At 39.5% G+C, this 15785-nt stretch overlaps 1 protein-coding gene across 3 annotated transcripts in view; it reads left to right on the top strand.

Moving 5' to 3' along the window:
- The window catches only part of LOC108248182 (retinoic acid receptor alpha-B), a 50888-nt gene that overhangs the window by 8394 nt on the left and 26709 nt on the right, over positions 1-15785 (top strand). Inside the window, exons 1-2 of one of the 3 annotated variants that reach the window (XM_037978811.1) lie at positions 10380-13463; positions 15625-15728. Coding sequence is in view for 1 of the 3 variants with exons in the window: in XM_017436790.3 (XP_017292279.1) it covers positions 10211-10365 (155 nt within the window). In the remaining 2 variants the exon portion in view is untranslated. The other 2 variants (XM_017436790.3, XM_017436791.3) reach the window with 2 other exon arrangements.

Here is a 15785-nt window from a genome sequence, read left to right on the forward strand (position 1 = left end):
AAATTAAACAAAATAAACATTTGAAATATATGAGTTTGTATGTAATGTATGAATATAATATACAAGTTTCACTTTTTAAATGGAATTACTGAAATCAATCTACTTTTTCATGATATTCTAATTTTATGACCAGCACCTGTAATGTGCCCACCTTTTCTCTGTTTAGAAACTGAAGCCAGCAGGAAGCTGTCATGTTGGATTTTTGGAACCAGAGTCTGTGCACTAGGGATGTGCAGCTTTAATCCCGCCTACTCTCCCGCACATAGCCATGGTGTTACATAACCTTTATCTTAAACATGAAATAGCTCATTACAGCTAAATGTATTAGAAATATGAATACACAGACACACACGCACATTATGAATTTATAATAAATTACGTTGATTCGGTTTGAGTTGGAATACCTTTGATTTCTCAGCATACCTAACCATATATTTTCTCACAACTTAAAAAAGATTCATTTTATTAGTAAAAAAAAAAGTCCAAGCTTTTTTTGTATTATTAAAAAAGAGAAAAAAATGAAATCCAGCTGTATTTGTTTCAACAAAGAAAACAAAATACTTTGAAACCTCTTTTATTTCCATCTATAGTCAATTGTTTTTTTGAGTTGCTGTAGAATAGCAGTTGCTTTACATATTAAATACTTACATAAATTTTAAGGAGAAATGAAGTGTCATGAGATGCTGTTGCTTGAATGGACAGTAAATAAGAATCATAGCATCTCCGGGGCTGAAAGAGTAGAACTAGCACTGAGGTGCAAAAAAAAAAAATACTTAAAGCAGGTCCATGTTAACATGTCTAGCTTTACAGAAGAAAAAAACATACTTGCTTAGATAGCATATCAGGAGTCAGATATTGTGGGTCAGACATATTAACTTTTGCCTTTTTTGGTAAATAAACTCCTTTTGTCACACGTGTCACAACAGTTTGACTTGTTTGCTTCAACTTGTTTGTTGTGTAAACAACTATTGAACAAAAAATAAGTGTGAGGAATTTTGCTGCACTAGGTATTGCAAGATTGCTCTTGTCTTTCTGGGGGCCTAAATAACTGCAAATGAAAACAGACGAGTTTAAGCTATTATAGCAACATTAGCTGTGTTTTCAGATCTTTTATCTTTCTGCAAACCCCTGTTAAGGCTGCTGATGCAAAAGAACTGAAGCACAGTTATTACTGTTCACTTGTTAAATGTCCATTTCTAAATCACTACTGTTAATTTTTTTTTTGTCTGCTCCTTTCTGCGGGGGTCGCATAATATATTTAGCAATTGTTTTGCGTTGGATCGCCTTCCTGATGCATCCTTGGCTAGAACCTGCAACCTCAGGATTATGAGACTGCAGCACTGACCACTGTTCACCGCAGCCCTGCATTTGTTGCAGATTCGCTACTCCTAGTGTAAAGATACAAAATGTGCAGCTCAAACGTTGTGCAGTGACTTTTAGTAGATGAAATTTGCCAAAAAAAAGTGAAAATGTTCCCTTAGACAACATTGGGATTTTATTGAAAGGATTGGTAAAACCTAGCCTTCTGTTGAGCTCTATAGCTCAGACATACTTCACAGTCGAAACATTGTTTTTGCTCCCATAGAACTACACCGGGACCATACACTGTGTTTTTGTCTCTTTTATGTCCTCTCAAACCCCAGCCGGTCGAGGCAGATGGCTGCACATCCTGAGCCTGGTTCTGCTGGAGGTTACTTCCTGTTAAAAGGGAGACTGTGATGAAGTGAAATTTTGAAACAATTTGCTGGCTTCCTTGGATAGATAACTTTTACTAATGGCTTTTTATAATGTGTGTAAATGTTTTTATGCTGTACCCTGAGATGACTTTTGTTGTGTATTAATGTCTCAGAACATTCTCAGAGAATTTAGTTTTTTGAGTCTCAGAGGCTCACAATCCTTTTAAACAGATCGTCAGTCAGCCATACCTGTGTGTACTCAATCAAGTACCAAGTAGGAAAATGAAGATGCAACAGCAGCTGCTACAACCAACATACTCTAGAGTACAATTTATTTTAGTTTATTTTACAAGAATGTTCTATTATATGTTCTTATTACCAAGGGTATAGGTTCTTCCAAAGATTGTTAAATATATGTTTATTTAAGTTAAACAAGTATTGTTATAAATTTAAATCCAGCCATTAGAAGGGCACTTCCTGTGTACTTCTGGTGCTGCTTCCAAGCCTGGATAAGAAAAAGAGTTTCAGGCAGCAGCTGCGTCAGAGCCCCTTAGCATTTATGCAGAAATGTTCTAGTTAACAGGGTTAAACTCTAAAATGTCTGAATGTTTTTAGCAGTGTACTTGAAAGCTTTTCTTTTACCTCCAGCAGATTTCTTAATTAGCAGTAGATTTGATTAATTGTGTCCTGTTAATGTCTTCTCTACCACACGGTCTGTGGTTCCTGCAGTGCTTCTTGCTCCTGGCAGCTACTATCACAACATTTAGCACCAAACTCAAGACTAAAGCAATCAGCAGTTTTACCACACTGCATGACTTACTGTATTGTTACCTCTGCTAAGGAGGTTATGTTTTCAATAGTGTTGGTTAGTCTGTCCATCCGTCCATCAGCGAGATTCCTTAAAAACTAATGAACAGATTTTGATTCAATTTTAGGAAATGTTGGGATTGTCACAAAAAACTAAATTAAATTTTGGTGATGATTTGGCTTACAGTCTGGATCAAACTATTTTTCAATGGCCAAGTTGCATTGGAGGAGGTTTGTGCTCTCTGAGTGCTTCTAGTTTTCTTTTGTTTGTTTGTTTATCTTTTTGTTTTTCCAGTTTTTGTTTTTTTAAATTGATTAAAGGCCTAGCATTCCTCAAGGACTGCATCTCACCCACCACTTTTTATGCCAGAGTTTGTGTTGTGAATGACTCTCAGCTACCATACCCAGTTTGCTCAATATCTGTAAAATTTACTGAGTTATAGCCATTTTTGTGTTGACTAAAGTTGATTAGCTGTGGTGGCCATCTTGAAATAGATTGTCTGCAAAAGGTAATCAGTTGCAGAAGTACATTCAATGATTACCTTTGACTTTTGTTGGTGGGTGATAAATATTGTCATTCTATCAAACCAAAGTTTTCTGATAAAAATTGCTTTTACACTTATTTAATGTGAGACTTGGAGATCTTAGAATTAAAGTATCTTCTGAGTCAACAGCTTCGCTCTCTGTTCTAAAACCTGAAGCTTTATTTCTCCACTGAAAGCTTCACATTGTGTTTGCATCTGTGCCCTGCTCTGCACTTTAACACTGAAGTGAGGAAGCAGGAGGAAGAGATTAATAAACACATGGATGCAAACTGAAAAAGAGGCACTCGGTGAGCAAGGGGTGGATTTAAAAGAGGTCAGTTATTGCTGTAGGGAACTGTTGCTTAGTGAGTCAGTGAGAAGAAAGCAAAAGCAAATAAAAAAGAGGGAAAGATGGCTGAGGAAGAGGAGGATTTTTTCACTCAACTCCTCTCTATATAAACAGAACGGAGCAGTAGAGACGAGTTGAATCTCCTCTGTAGTGGAATGTCTGGTATGGCTACTGAAGCCGGGGGAGGGGATCTTGTGTGTGTATTAAGCTGGAGGTTAGATGAGGCAGAGTGAGATATGGCACCGGGGACAAGTTGTGGCTTTTTAATCTTACAGGTCATGACTTCACATACATCACTGTGTTGTGCCTTGAACAAAAGTAAGACAGCAGATTCTCCAGAGTCAGCCTGAAGGCAAATGCTAGAGTTAACTTGCACTACAGAAGTTGGGATTTTTCAGTACCACACTTCTGTTGGACTTGTTAAATTGAGTAAATTTAATGAAATTTAAAAATGTAATCTAATCCTGTGACTGAGCCAAACTGTTGTTTTAATATGTTAACATTTTCTCATCTCCTCACTTTGTACTTGCGTCCAGTCCACTTGGATTTTGTGGATTTGGAGAGAGTTTCTTGCTTGAACTTCTTTGTTTCAAGTCATTTTATAATTGTTTTTATTGATCGTCAGGATTTTGACTGTTTTTTTACCAATTCTTTGTACATATTTGCTTAGTGACTTACAACATTTGCTGTGGAGTTCAGAGACATGTTCTGAAAGTTTTCTTGACAACATACTCTTTTAATTAAGAATTTATTGTTTTATTGGTGACATCCTGCAGTCCTGGTAGGCCCAACACATGATACTACCACCACAATCATGTTTAAGAAGTACAGCATTTTCTCCAAATGTAACACTTCACATTTGATTTTCATTGTTAAATTGCAGATTTTTTTCTTGTTGAGATGAGATTTTTTGTGTGTGTGTGGTTGTTCACATTATTATTTAAATGTGACTGCCATCAGAGTCCAGTGTGAATAGTCTATAACCCTAAGGTGACCCGCATGCGCAAAAGACGACGTGACATCACACAGCCTGGTTATGATACTACCTCTTAAGTCTAGCTTGATGGCTTGAACAGAATAGTCACCCCAAATACTTAAGTCCTAAACCTCACTTTCTTTCCATTGAATAGCTTCATCAATGATATCGGCCATGCTTGTTGCGTCCAATGTTTACATTTGATCTTGCCATTTTCTGTCTATTCTGGCTTAGAATTGTGAAATCTCACACTTAAGTGATGTAAAAGTTGGACAAAATGTGACATGACTGTTCAGACTGAGGTCACTTTGAAAAACATCAAATATTTATCTGATTTAGGATCATATATGAAAGTGACCTGGGTCAAATTTGAAAAACAAAATTAAAATAGAATAGGATTTGTGATGTCTAAATTATTATTTAAAAAATAAAAATCAGATAAGGGTGACATATGGCCAAAAATGGATTTGGGACACTTTTGCCAGCAGTCAATGTAGCCTTAAATCAGTGGTTCTCAACTGTTCTGCCTTTGGGTCTCACCATCGCCCCTTTAATGACTAGTCATGACCAAAATAAAAAAAAATTATTTTCTTAAATTTATTTGATGTAAAGTCTGTCTGAACTCATTGCATGTGTTTGAGAAATTGTATTATAAAGGATGGAAACAAGTCTGGTTCAATTTAAATATTGCATGTTATTTTTGTAGTTACACAGTAAAAGTGCCCCCATTACCCTTAGCTAGAATAATAATAATTGCCTAATAATAAATCAAACAAATAAAGTAGGGTTCAATCCCACAAATTCAAAGTGGGATATGGATTGCCGAATCTGGGCCTCATCCGCAGTAATGACAGTGTTGCATCAGTATGTCATGTTGAAGAAAGTGTTGAGTCAAAAAGCAAAGCTCTGAATTTACTGGTCTGTCTGGGTTCGAACCCTCACCTATGGTCATGAGGTTTGGATCATGATCGAAAGAACAAGACTCTGGGTATAAGCAACTGAAATGGGCTTCCTTTGTAAGGTGGCCAGGCTCAGCCTTAGAGATAAAGTGAGGAGCTCCATCATACAGGGGAAGCTCGGAGTAAGGCCGCTGCTCCTCCATATCCAAAGGACTCTGCTGAGGTGGTTCAGGTATCTGATTAGGATGCCTCCTGGTCATCTCTCTTTGGAGATTTTCTGAGCATGTTCCACTTGGAGTAGACCCCAGTCTAGACTCAGAATTTACTGGAGGGATTATGTATCCTCTCTGGCCTGGAAACACCTTCGGATCCCACAAGAGGAGGGTTGCTGGGGAAAGGAATATCTGGGTTTCTCTCCTGGATCTGCTGCCTTTGTGATGGATAAGCAGTAGAAGATGGATGGACGGATGGACGGATGGACGCATGGATGGATGGATGGATGGATGGACGGATGGACCAACACATGGACGGATGGATGGATGGACTAATAAAACTGACCTTGGCAAAAAGGCAAAAAGGATGGTATTTTTAAGTCTTTTTTTTTTAAAGGTTCTAAATCTTGTCCTGGTCCCTGAATCACTTTCACAAACCTCACATGAATGTAACACATTCAAGGACCCCTGAAAAGTTTACTTTCATCATAGAACCAAAGCCGTTCTGTAAAAATCTTTATAGGTTAGCTTGGATCTACCATGAGGGCAACCTGGGCACACTCTTGACACAAAGGGGGCCCCTAGTAACAAGAGAAAAATATATATGATATATATTTTCAAACTAAGGCTGTGCAAATATCCAACTTTATAGTTTTTATTTCATTTTTTGCTCCAGAAGTTAGCAAAAACAGCATAATCATCAAAAAGCATTTATTAATAAAAAAATAAATAAAAATAATCCTGACATATTCTGCTTTGAGACCAAATCTGCCTTCTGAGCTGCATAAGCTGAAGCTCCGCCTCCTCCACTGCTGTGTCTGTGAGAAGAGGGGGACAGACACACACAGAGCTTCACTCTGCTGCTAAGAAATAACATTTAACACCAAGAACAACGTTTAAAACAAAACAACCCATGTGTAAACAATATCTGCATTTTAGAAGAACAACTAATACAAAATGGCTGATAATGCACGAGGAAATATGTGGCGACTTGAACAGTCCGATTAAAACAGGGACGAGAGAGATGTGCAATTACATAATCTGATGTAATAGGTTTTCAAGTTTAGCGGGTGCATTGTTGTGAAATTTGGATATCGAGGTGTGGCAGAGCACAGGACTTGGGGGCTTTAAGAAAAAAAGAATAACAAATGAGATGTTTCTTAACTTGCTCAATATTACATCCTTCTGCTCTATTTTCTGTAGCCTTTTAATCGTGTGCAGGGACACAGGGAGCTGGTGCCAGTCACCAACAGCAAATAAGTGAGAGGCGGAGAATTTACTGTGTGTCTTGAATGCTTGAGATTAGAGTTGAATAATTTAGAACCTGGTAAAAATCTAAAAATTATTATATCCTGATTTGTAAAATCCGATCGAAGCCTGAAAAGACCCCTCCTTTTTGTACCCTCTGACCTCCTCTCATCTTCCCACTGTCTGCATAGAGGCCATCCTGTTCTGACCGGAATCTCTTAAAAAGTCTCCAATACACTCAGAATATCTAATAAACAGAACCAGGGGGTTCTTCATTGTCGCAGAGAAGAAATCTGTTCTTTTAAACTGTGAAATTTTTTGAAATGTGTTAAAAAACTGATGTATTAAATTTCTGGGTTCATTTTATCTAATAGGAAAAATAGTCAAATAGTTTTAACAAAGTTTATTTAATGAAATGTTTAATCTTCATTCATGTTCTACATTATCTACTACATGTTCCTAACTCTTTGGACAGGAGACTTTACCCAGAATTCTCCTGCTTCTGAACTTGTCAGGATCCGACTGGATGACGATGAACTGATGTGAGTTTATTTAGTAAAAACCAAAGGAGCAGGGACTTATCTCTACTGCTCCCCTCCTTGTTCCTATACTTTTCATTTTTCCTCCATCGTTTTGTCTTACGTCAGTGTTTAAATGTATGTTTTGTCTAGATTTGTTTATGGTTTATGTAAAAGTCAAGTAGTAAAAATAGAAAAGTTACCTAGAACTGTTTGTAACTCCAAGAGATAATAAGGTCAGCTGCAGAACTCGCTCATAGATTCTGCATCTCCCTACAACTCCCAACACGTTCCAGACCCTTTAGAAGCCATCGTCTTAATCCCACTGGATGACCGTCAGGACAAGCTGTTGACCTCAGCTGATCCTCAACTGAGACACAGGTTTACGCCCTCCTTCCAGAGGTCTGGTCAGGGACAGTCCATCAGCCCAGCATTTTTTCCAGAGAAGGTCTATCCTAATCCTGCTCTGGTAAAGCACCTCTTCTCTTCTTGTGATGGAAACCAATGTTTGGGTCTGGCTTTGACATTTAAGATGATGCAGGTTTTGATAGGAAAAGTGATAATTTCTACAGATTCTACAGATGAACAGATTCAGCCTCTTTTTGTTGAGATCTGATGAAGATTAAGGGTAAATGAATAACAGTAATCCAAATATTTATAATTTTCAATTAAATACAATTCAAACTGTTATTCCTGATCAATTTGATCTGGTGCCTCTGATAATGAGAGCCTAAGTAAGTATGTACACCCCTTTTTTATGTTCTTCTACACCTAAAACTAAAAGAGTTTGGACTTTCTTTTTCCTATGACTGTATGTTTACCATCGAATGTTAAATGGAGGTCAAATTTATGTAATTTCACCACCTTTATTTAACTTTGAAAACACAAAGAAACAAACCATCAGAGCTGGCATGGTAAAATGTAAGGGTTAAAATGGATTCACATCAAAATACAAGCTGAAAATGTTTTATACTATAATCTATCAAAAGCTGACTTATGAGCTGCGCAGACTTTGACTTAATGTCAGGTTTGTTCAAGTGTTGGTTTTAGACTAAAGTTAAGGATCTAAAGGTTGTGATTTATTACAATTAAATGTTTTTTATTTCTCATGAAGGGTTACAAAGATCTTATTGTAGACAATTTCACTTAAATATTTTTTATTTAAACAACTCATACCTAAGACCACATCTCTGGAAAAACATATTAGTGAGAGGTACAAATAAATATACAAAACTATAGACTGTTGGAGCCACTGTGAGATTATTTAAGCCCATGGGTGTTTAAATAATTTATTTAATAGGATTTTATGATAAGTAATTTTCTCTTTGATGTGCAAACTTCAACCTTGAATAACATTTTTTAAGAAACCTTGTTAAATACGGTTAAATACATCAAATAATTGTAAATAATTAAACCTCATTAATTCATTAAAAGGTGACACCACAAGCTGGTGTTTACATGTTAAAAGATACATCTGCATAGCTTGCTTTATGGTACTTGAACAGCTGTACTCCCCTCCTCAATGCTTTAACGAGAAATGTACCACCACAGCATATAATACGCTGGTCAGAAAATTGTCAGAGTAATCCAAATAGGCATGAATTCCCTCACCCAACAATGCTGAATTCACGTACCAAGAGTTGGAGCACAGACAAGGTTTTCACTAAAGGGTCACCTGTGACCTTGACCTTTGAACCTGTGACAATGAAATCAGTAGGGATCATTCCCAACCCATGAGATGTTCAGCTGTGCAGTTTGACATTCCTACAATATACGGTGGCGGACTAAGAGCTCAGAGAATAAAATGTTCACTGATAGACAGACGGACAGTGCCATGCCATGATATGACACATCTTATAAAAACATCAGACACAAGACTGTGCTGCTGCAAAAGTAGAAATGATCATTACATTAGATTTGATGAAGACAACTTGGGCTAAATGTACATCTCTTTGTGGTGAAACTACACTGTCTGAAACTGCGTAGATGTGTAAATCCATAAATTTTCCCTCACTTCAAACAATCATGATGAACTCGAAGTTTGTGACACACAAGTCTCTCTTCATCTATTTGCTCTGTTTCCAGTTTGCTGCACAAGACATGCGCACTGAACACTGGACTGATTTTTCCTTCCTCTTCAGCACCCGCCTAAAAATAAACATACAATGTTGGTGGAGAGAGCTGCCTTTTAAAAGAGAGAGCCAATCAGAAGTGTTTCTGTGCTTTGACTGACCAGTCACAAAGAAATGTGTAAAATCATTGTTCCTCTGTTTGTTTATGTAGGCCTAATAATTATGAAATGTGGGGTGAATTTTAAATTCATATGTGAAGCAGTTTTATTTTACAAAAAGAAGAACTGTCTCTTTATTTTCTTTAAACAGGAAGATATCAAGTAAAATTTTATGTTTAAGACAATTCATTGTTTAAGTGAAAAAAATTTACAACATTTTCAAACTCAACAAATAATAGCTGTGATTATTACTTTTTTCGTATCTGAACAGCCCTAGCTCAAAGTCACTGTCCAGTTGGAGTTAAGCAAAAAGCTTTAAATACTGGCTAATAAAGTACTGAACTGTGATCCAACAAAATAAACTACCCTGACTGACTGATGATTAAGATAGGTGGATGCAGGTGAGCTATTTGCACTGATTTAAGACCAGCTTTACTTTTAGTCCAATATAAAGTAAAAGAGTTATGTTATGTTATGTTGCATCAATAAAAAATCAGCAGAAAATCCATCAAAGCAGTTCAACATGACTTGGGCCATGATTTACAGGTGAAAGGCGTGATTTTTATTATGTGGTGCTATTTTTTTAACAAGTTTAAAACTCTGAAAGGAAACTGAAGTCTTAGTAGTTTGTAATTATTTTATTTATTTATTAAAATAATGGGTTTGTCATCTCTAGGAAATCTTTAAAGTCCAGCCAAACTTAGATGAAAACAAAAAGAAATGTTCATTTTGTGTTTGAGTCTGACTTGATGTAAACCTCTCTTCCTGCAGCCATAGAGACGGAGAGCACCAGTTCTGGGGAGGATCTGCTGCTACCCAGCCCCCCCTCACCTCCAGCCCCGCCCCGGGTCTATAAGCCCTGCTTCGTGTGCCAGGACAAGTCCTCGGGATACCACTACGGAGTCAGTGCATGTGAGGGCTGCAAGGTGGGCAGCTGAACACATCCATGTTCCAAACACACATCCAGATCTAGGCTGCAACCCAGACCTGGATCTGCAGAAAGGCTTGTATATGCAGTCAGCAACAAGGTCACAACCTTTATACCACTCAGAGGATCTATAAGCCTCTTTGTTTCAGCTTATCCTTCACACACAATTAATCTGTTTATGATTTACTATCAACTCCAAAATTTGGATGGAAGTTATGGTTAAGTAATCTAATGAATATATTGACCATTGGATTCTAACAGCAATAGTTTTATTTTTTAATTATTATATTTTTTATGATTTTTTTAGTTAAGCTATCTGTTTGTACAGTTCTGAACTGTAAAAAAAAATACTCAATTAAAATCAAATCTTCTGCTCGGTATTCAACACCCTAATTGTGTGCAATCCACCTCATCCATTTCCTGTAAAGCCTCAAACATTGGAATCACTTTCACAGAACAGTTCAGTGAAATGACCAGTCCATCTTTAAACTGCCTCTGACTGTTCATAAATCGCTAATCAAGCCAGCTACATCCTGCATAGCTCAGAAAAGAGGTGAGCTTTGTAGAACCAAAAAAGGTGTGGAGCAGAACTCAGCTACCAAAGACTGTACATATATATGCAAAAGTGCCTGATTATGTCAGAAAATGGGGAAGCAAAGTGTAAGTTCATATGGGCAAGCAATGTTGGTTTAATGGATAAAATCTATCCATCTATTAGATGCTGCTTGTCTGGAGTCAAGTTGCAGAGGCAGCAGCTTAAACAGGGAGGCCCAGATATCTCTCTCCCCACAGCCACCTCTTCCAACTTTTCCAGTAGGATTTCAAGATCTTCCCAATTCTGTAATTCCCTGCTTGTCCACTTCTCTGTTTATTCCCCATAACTTCAGCTTCATCGATAAAGCTATCTCAAATGATTTTCTGTGTAAAAGACTTGACTTTATCTGACCACAGAGAGTTCGGGTTGGGTTCAGTTGTCACAGTGCCAGCCACAGAGCCCCCCTCACCAATATGACTAATATAGCCACATTCAAAACATTTTATGCTACCTTATGCTAACTTGCAAAAGTCATGGAAAACCCATTTTCTTGCTCGTCTTTAAAGGAATTCTCCAGAGTTTGGTCAGGAGTGTTCAGGTTCATAAATGCGTGCCTGCACAGAGCCTGTATGTGCTGTAACTTGGCATTTTTGCAGCAGAGGCAAACCATTTTGAAACTGCTAGCAAACTTACGAAAACAAGTTAATTCCTTCTTTAACAGTTCATTGGGGATGAAGGGACTTCATAACACCTGACCTGGTTATTTGCGTTGATGGTACAAAGAGCGGTCACCCAAATTACATCCCTCTCAACGATCAGGTTAACCAAACGCTCTTGTCAGAGAAAGGCCACAACAGCTTCATTCATACAGGATCCTTACAAGATATTATTGTGGCCCACCTGTTCTCCAATGGCCAGGAGAACTTGTATTGTGTGTACTGTGGGTCAGCCATAACCCTAGTCCTATGTCTCATTGACAGGGCTGGTGAACTTTCACTGGGAAGAGCTGCCATTGTTTAAAAAAAAGGAACAGTTGTTTATGAAATTGTCTACTCTTATTTTTTTGGGGAAAAAATGTGCAAAGTCAAATATTTTTTAAAAGACCTTCCAAACGTTCCAAAAACCACTCAGCAGCTCCACATGCTCACTTGCCATCTTCACACACTTACTGACACATACAAACTCCCAGCATGCAGTGCAGAGAGAGAGACAGAGACAGAGAAAAATAGAGATAGCTTCAGTTTATACTGAGTCAGCTCCATGCCCAAAACAGAAGCAGCTTTCCTCACAAGTCCGTCCAGTCTTGTTATGTCTCTCTTCGTTCCTCCCCAGTACACCACAGCTTACAAGACAAAACTGGCCACCACAGCTTACAAAACATCTTCAGCAATTTACTGCAAATGTTAAAAGATCCAGGTTTCCTCAAAAAGTACAGACAAATCTTTTCCCTCCTGTGGAGTGTTTCAGTGTTAACACAATGGTCCACTTTGTTATCCATCTGCAGACCCACATGTTTTGTATATCCTGATCAACTTCACATCCACCCCCTTGATGGGCACTGGCTGTATGCAAGACCTGGCTTCTTTTTGGAAGTCCATTACCATCTCCTTGGTCTTGGAGGTGTTCAGCTGCAGATGGTTGGACTTGCACCACTTCATAAAGTTCTCAACAAGGCTCCTGTACTTCCCCTCTCGTCTATTTCTAACACAAGCAACATTTGCAATATCCAAGTACTTTTGGACACAACAAAGCCCAGTCTTATTCTGGAAGTCAAAGGTGTGCAGAGATGTATTGAATCATGAACTATACTAAAGGTCTGAAGTGTACAGAGTTAAAAAGGCAGGAGAGAGCACAGTCCTCTGCAGTGCTCCAGTGCTTCTCTGATATGCATCCGTTCAGCTTGATTTACTGTAGTGTCTCTGTGAGGTAGTCTGTAATCCATCTCCCCAGGTCCAGGTCCATCCCTGTCCTTGTCTCTCATAAGGCATGGTTAGAAGGTGTTAATGGTGCTGCAGAATTCAAAGAACATGATTCTTGAAGCACCACTACCTTTGTCCAGATGAGAATACACCCTGTTCAGCAGATAGAGAGCATCCTTTGACTTTACGTTTGCCTGCTGGGCGTAATGAACCTGAGGTCTCAGATAGAGGATCAGACGCTCAAATGTCTTCATAATAGCAAGACCTTCTTAAGTTTTTTAGAGACAGAGTTGAGACGTGTGGCAATCTGCCACTTTGCTCCCTTCTACTCTTCTAATTGGTGGTGGCACTAATCACGCACAGCTGCAGCAGGTTCGGCTCTCATCACATATATCGTCTCAGCGTTGAAAGGTAAGGCCTTGCAATGGGCTCAGGCCTTTCTGTCCGCTCACTCTCTCGACACGCTAACATCTCTCCGTTTCATTCAGGAGTTTGAACAAGTGTTTGACCACCCATTGCAACAGGAGGAAGCTGCTAAACGGCTATTGGCACTTCGGCAGGGAGAGAGAACTGTTGCCACATACTCCGTGGATTTCCGCATCGCCGCGGAGGAGGCAGGTTGGGACGAGGCGGCGTTAAGAGGTATTTTCATTAATAGTCTGTCAGAACAAATTAAGGATCAGTTAGCTTTATGTGAAGAACCAGGTAGTCTGGAGGAGCTTATTACACTAGCGATTAGAATCGACCAGAGAATCAGGGAACGTCGGAAGCAGAAGGAGATCACACCTCGGGGCTTGGCTTCTCGCTCCTTAGACTATAAACCGGTTTCACAAGTCACCACAACTTTCGAACCTGAACCTATGCAAATTGGACAAACTCGTTTAACGCCAGAAGAGAGGCAGAGACGTTTCGCTACCGGGGCCTGTATTTATTGCAGTAAATTGGGGCATGTTGTCGCTACTTGTCCGGTACGGGGAAACGGGGCGGCCCGCCAATAGAGCAGGAAGTATTGGCGGGTAGTGATAAATTTTCTCCTGAGTCCTTATTGTCACTACCAGGGTTAATTATCTTTGAACAAGTTAAGTTACCCATTTCCGTGTTGATCGATTCCAGTTCTGAACTAAATCTTATCTCTCTCAGTCAAGTAGAACAACTCGGGCTGCCCACCGTCAAGTTGGATAATCCTCGTGCTGCTGTGGGGGTTACTGGAAAATCCTTAACTCAGATAAGACATAAGGTTAAGGAGCTTCATATTATTGTTTCCGACAACCACCATGAGTTCTGTGAATTTTTTGTTTTTGAGTCTTCTGTCCCTCAGCTAATCTTCGGGTTTCCATGGCTAATCAAGCACAGCCCTGTTTTGAATTGGAGGGAGAGACAAGTTGAGTCATGGAGCAAGTTTTGCATGCAGCATTGTCTAAGATCGGCAGTTTCTCAAACTGTTAGCTCTGCTGAACTTGTAGAGGAGGTAGACTTATCCAAGGTTCCTTGTTGCTATCATGACTTAGCACCTGTGTTCAGCAAACAGAAGGCCTTATCCTTACCTCCGCATCGTCCTTATGATTGCTCGATTGATTTGTTAGCAGGCGCCCCTCTTCCCTCCAGTCGATTATTTAACATCTCAGGTCCTGAGAGGGAAGCTATGAGAACTTACATCGAGGAATCTTTAACTTCAGGAATAATCCGTCCGTCTACCTCTCCTTTAGGTGCTGGGTTCTTTTTTGTAAGCAAAAAGGATAAGACCCTCCGGCCCTGCATCGATTACCGGGCACTTAATCAAATCACTGTTAAAAATAAGTATCCGTTGCCTCTAATTGATTCCGTTCATACCCAATTGCACTCAGCAACCATTTTTTCTAAGTTGGACTTTCGTAACGCTTACCATCTCATTAGGATTAAGGAAGGTGATGAGTGGAAAACCGCGTTCAAAACTCCCATTGGCCATTTTGAGTATTTGGTTATGCCTTTTGGCCTAACCAATGCTCCTGCAGTTTTCCAGGCCCTCATCATTGACGTCCTCCGCGATTTTTTGAACCAATTCGTTTTCGTCTACCTAGACGATATTCTAATTTACTAGTGATCCACAACAGCACAAGTCTCACGTACGCGCAGTGTTACAACGCCTGTGGGAGAACCAGTTATTTGTCCAGGCCGAGAAGTGCGATTTTCATGTCTCCTCGGTTTCATTCCTCAGTTACATCTTTGAGAGGGGGTGCTACCGCTCCGACCCAGAAAAAATACGAGCAGTAAGAGATTGGCCCATCCCATCCAACCGTAAGGATCTCCAAAGGTTCTTGGGGTTTGCAAATTTCTATCGACTTTTTATTAGAAACTACAGTCGAGTCGCAGCACCTCTTACCAGTCTCACGTCCACTCTTACAACATTCTCCTGGTCCCCCGAGCATTCAAGGAACTAAAGGACCTTTTCACGTTGGCACCTATTTTGACCCATCCTAGTCCTGACAGACAATTTGTAGTGGAGGTGGATGCTTCTGACACTGGGGTCGGCGCGGTTCTTTCACAACGGTCTGAATCAGACAATAAGATGTATCCATGTGCCTTCTTCTCCCGCCGTTTGTCCCCTGCAGAGAAGAATGTCCCTTAATGTTGGGGATTGCGAACTACTCACTATAAAATTGGCACTCGAAGAATGGAGGTATTGGCTGGACAGTTCTGAACAACCTTTTGTAATTTAGACAGATCACAAGAACTTGTCTTACCTGCAGGGTGCTAAACGATTAAATCCCCATCAAGCCCGTTGGTCTCTGTTTTTCACCCGTTTCAATTTCACAATCACTTACAGACCTGGTACCAGGACCATAAAGCCCGATGCCCTCTCCAGACAGTTTACCTCAGCTGAGGACCCCAAGACAGAGGAGTGTGTAATACCTGCTACCTGTTTCACGGGTAACCACACATGGGGAATTGAGAACACCATAACACTGGCTCAACAGGGGGGGGGGG

Source organism: Kryptolebias marmoratus, linkage group LG12, assembly GCF_001649575.2.
Source record: "Kryptolebias marmoratus isolate JLee-2015 linkage group LG12, ASM164957v2, whole genome shotgun sequence".
Classification (NCBI taxonomy): domain Eukaryota; kingdom Metazoa; phylum Chordata; class Actinopteri; order Cyprinodontiformes; family Rivulidae; genus Kryptolebias; species Kryptolebias marmoratus.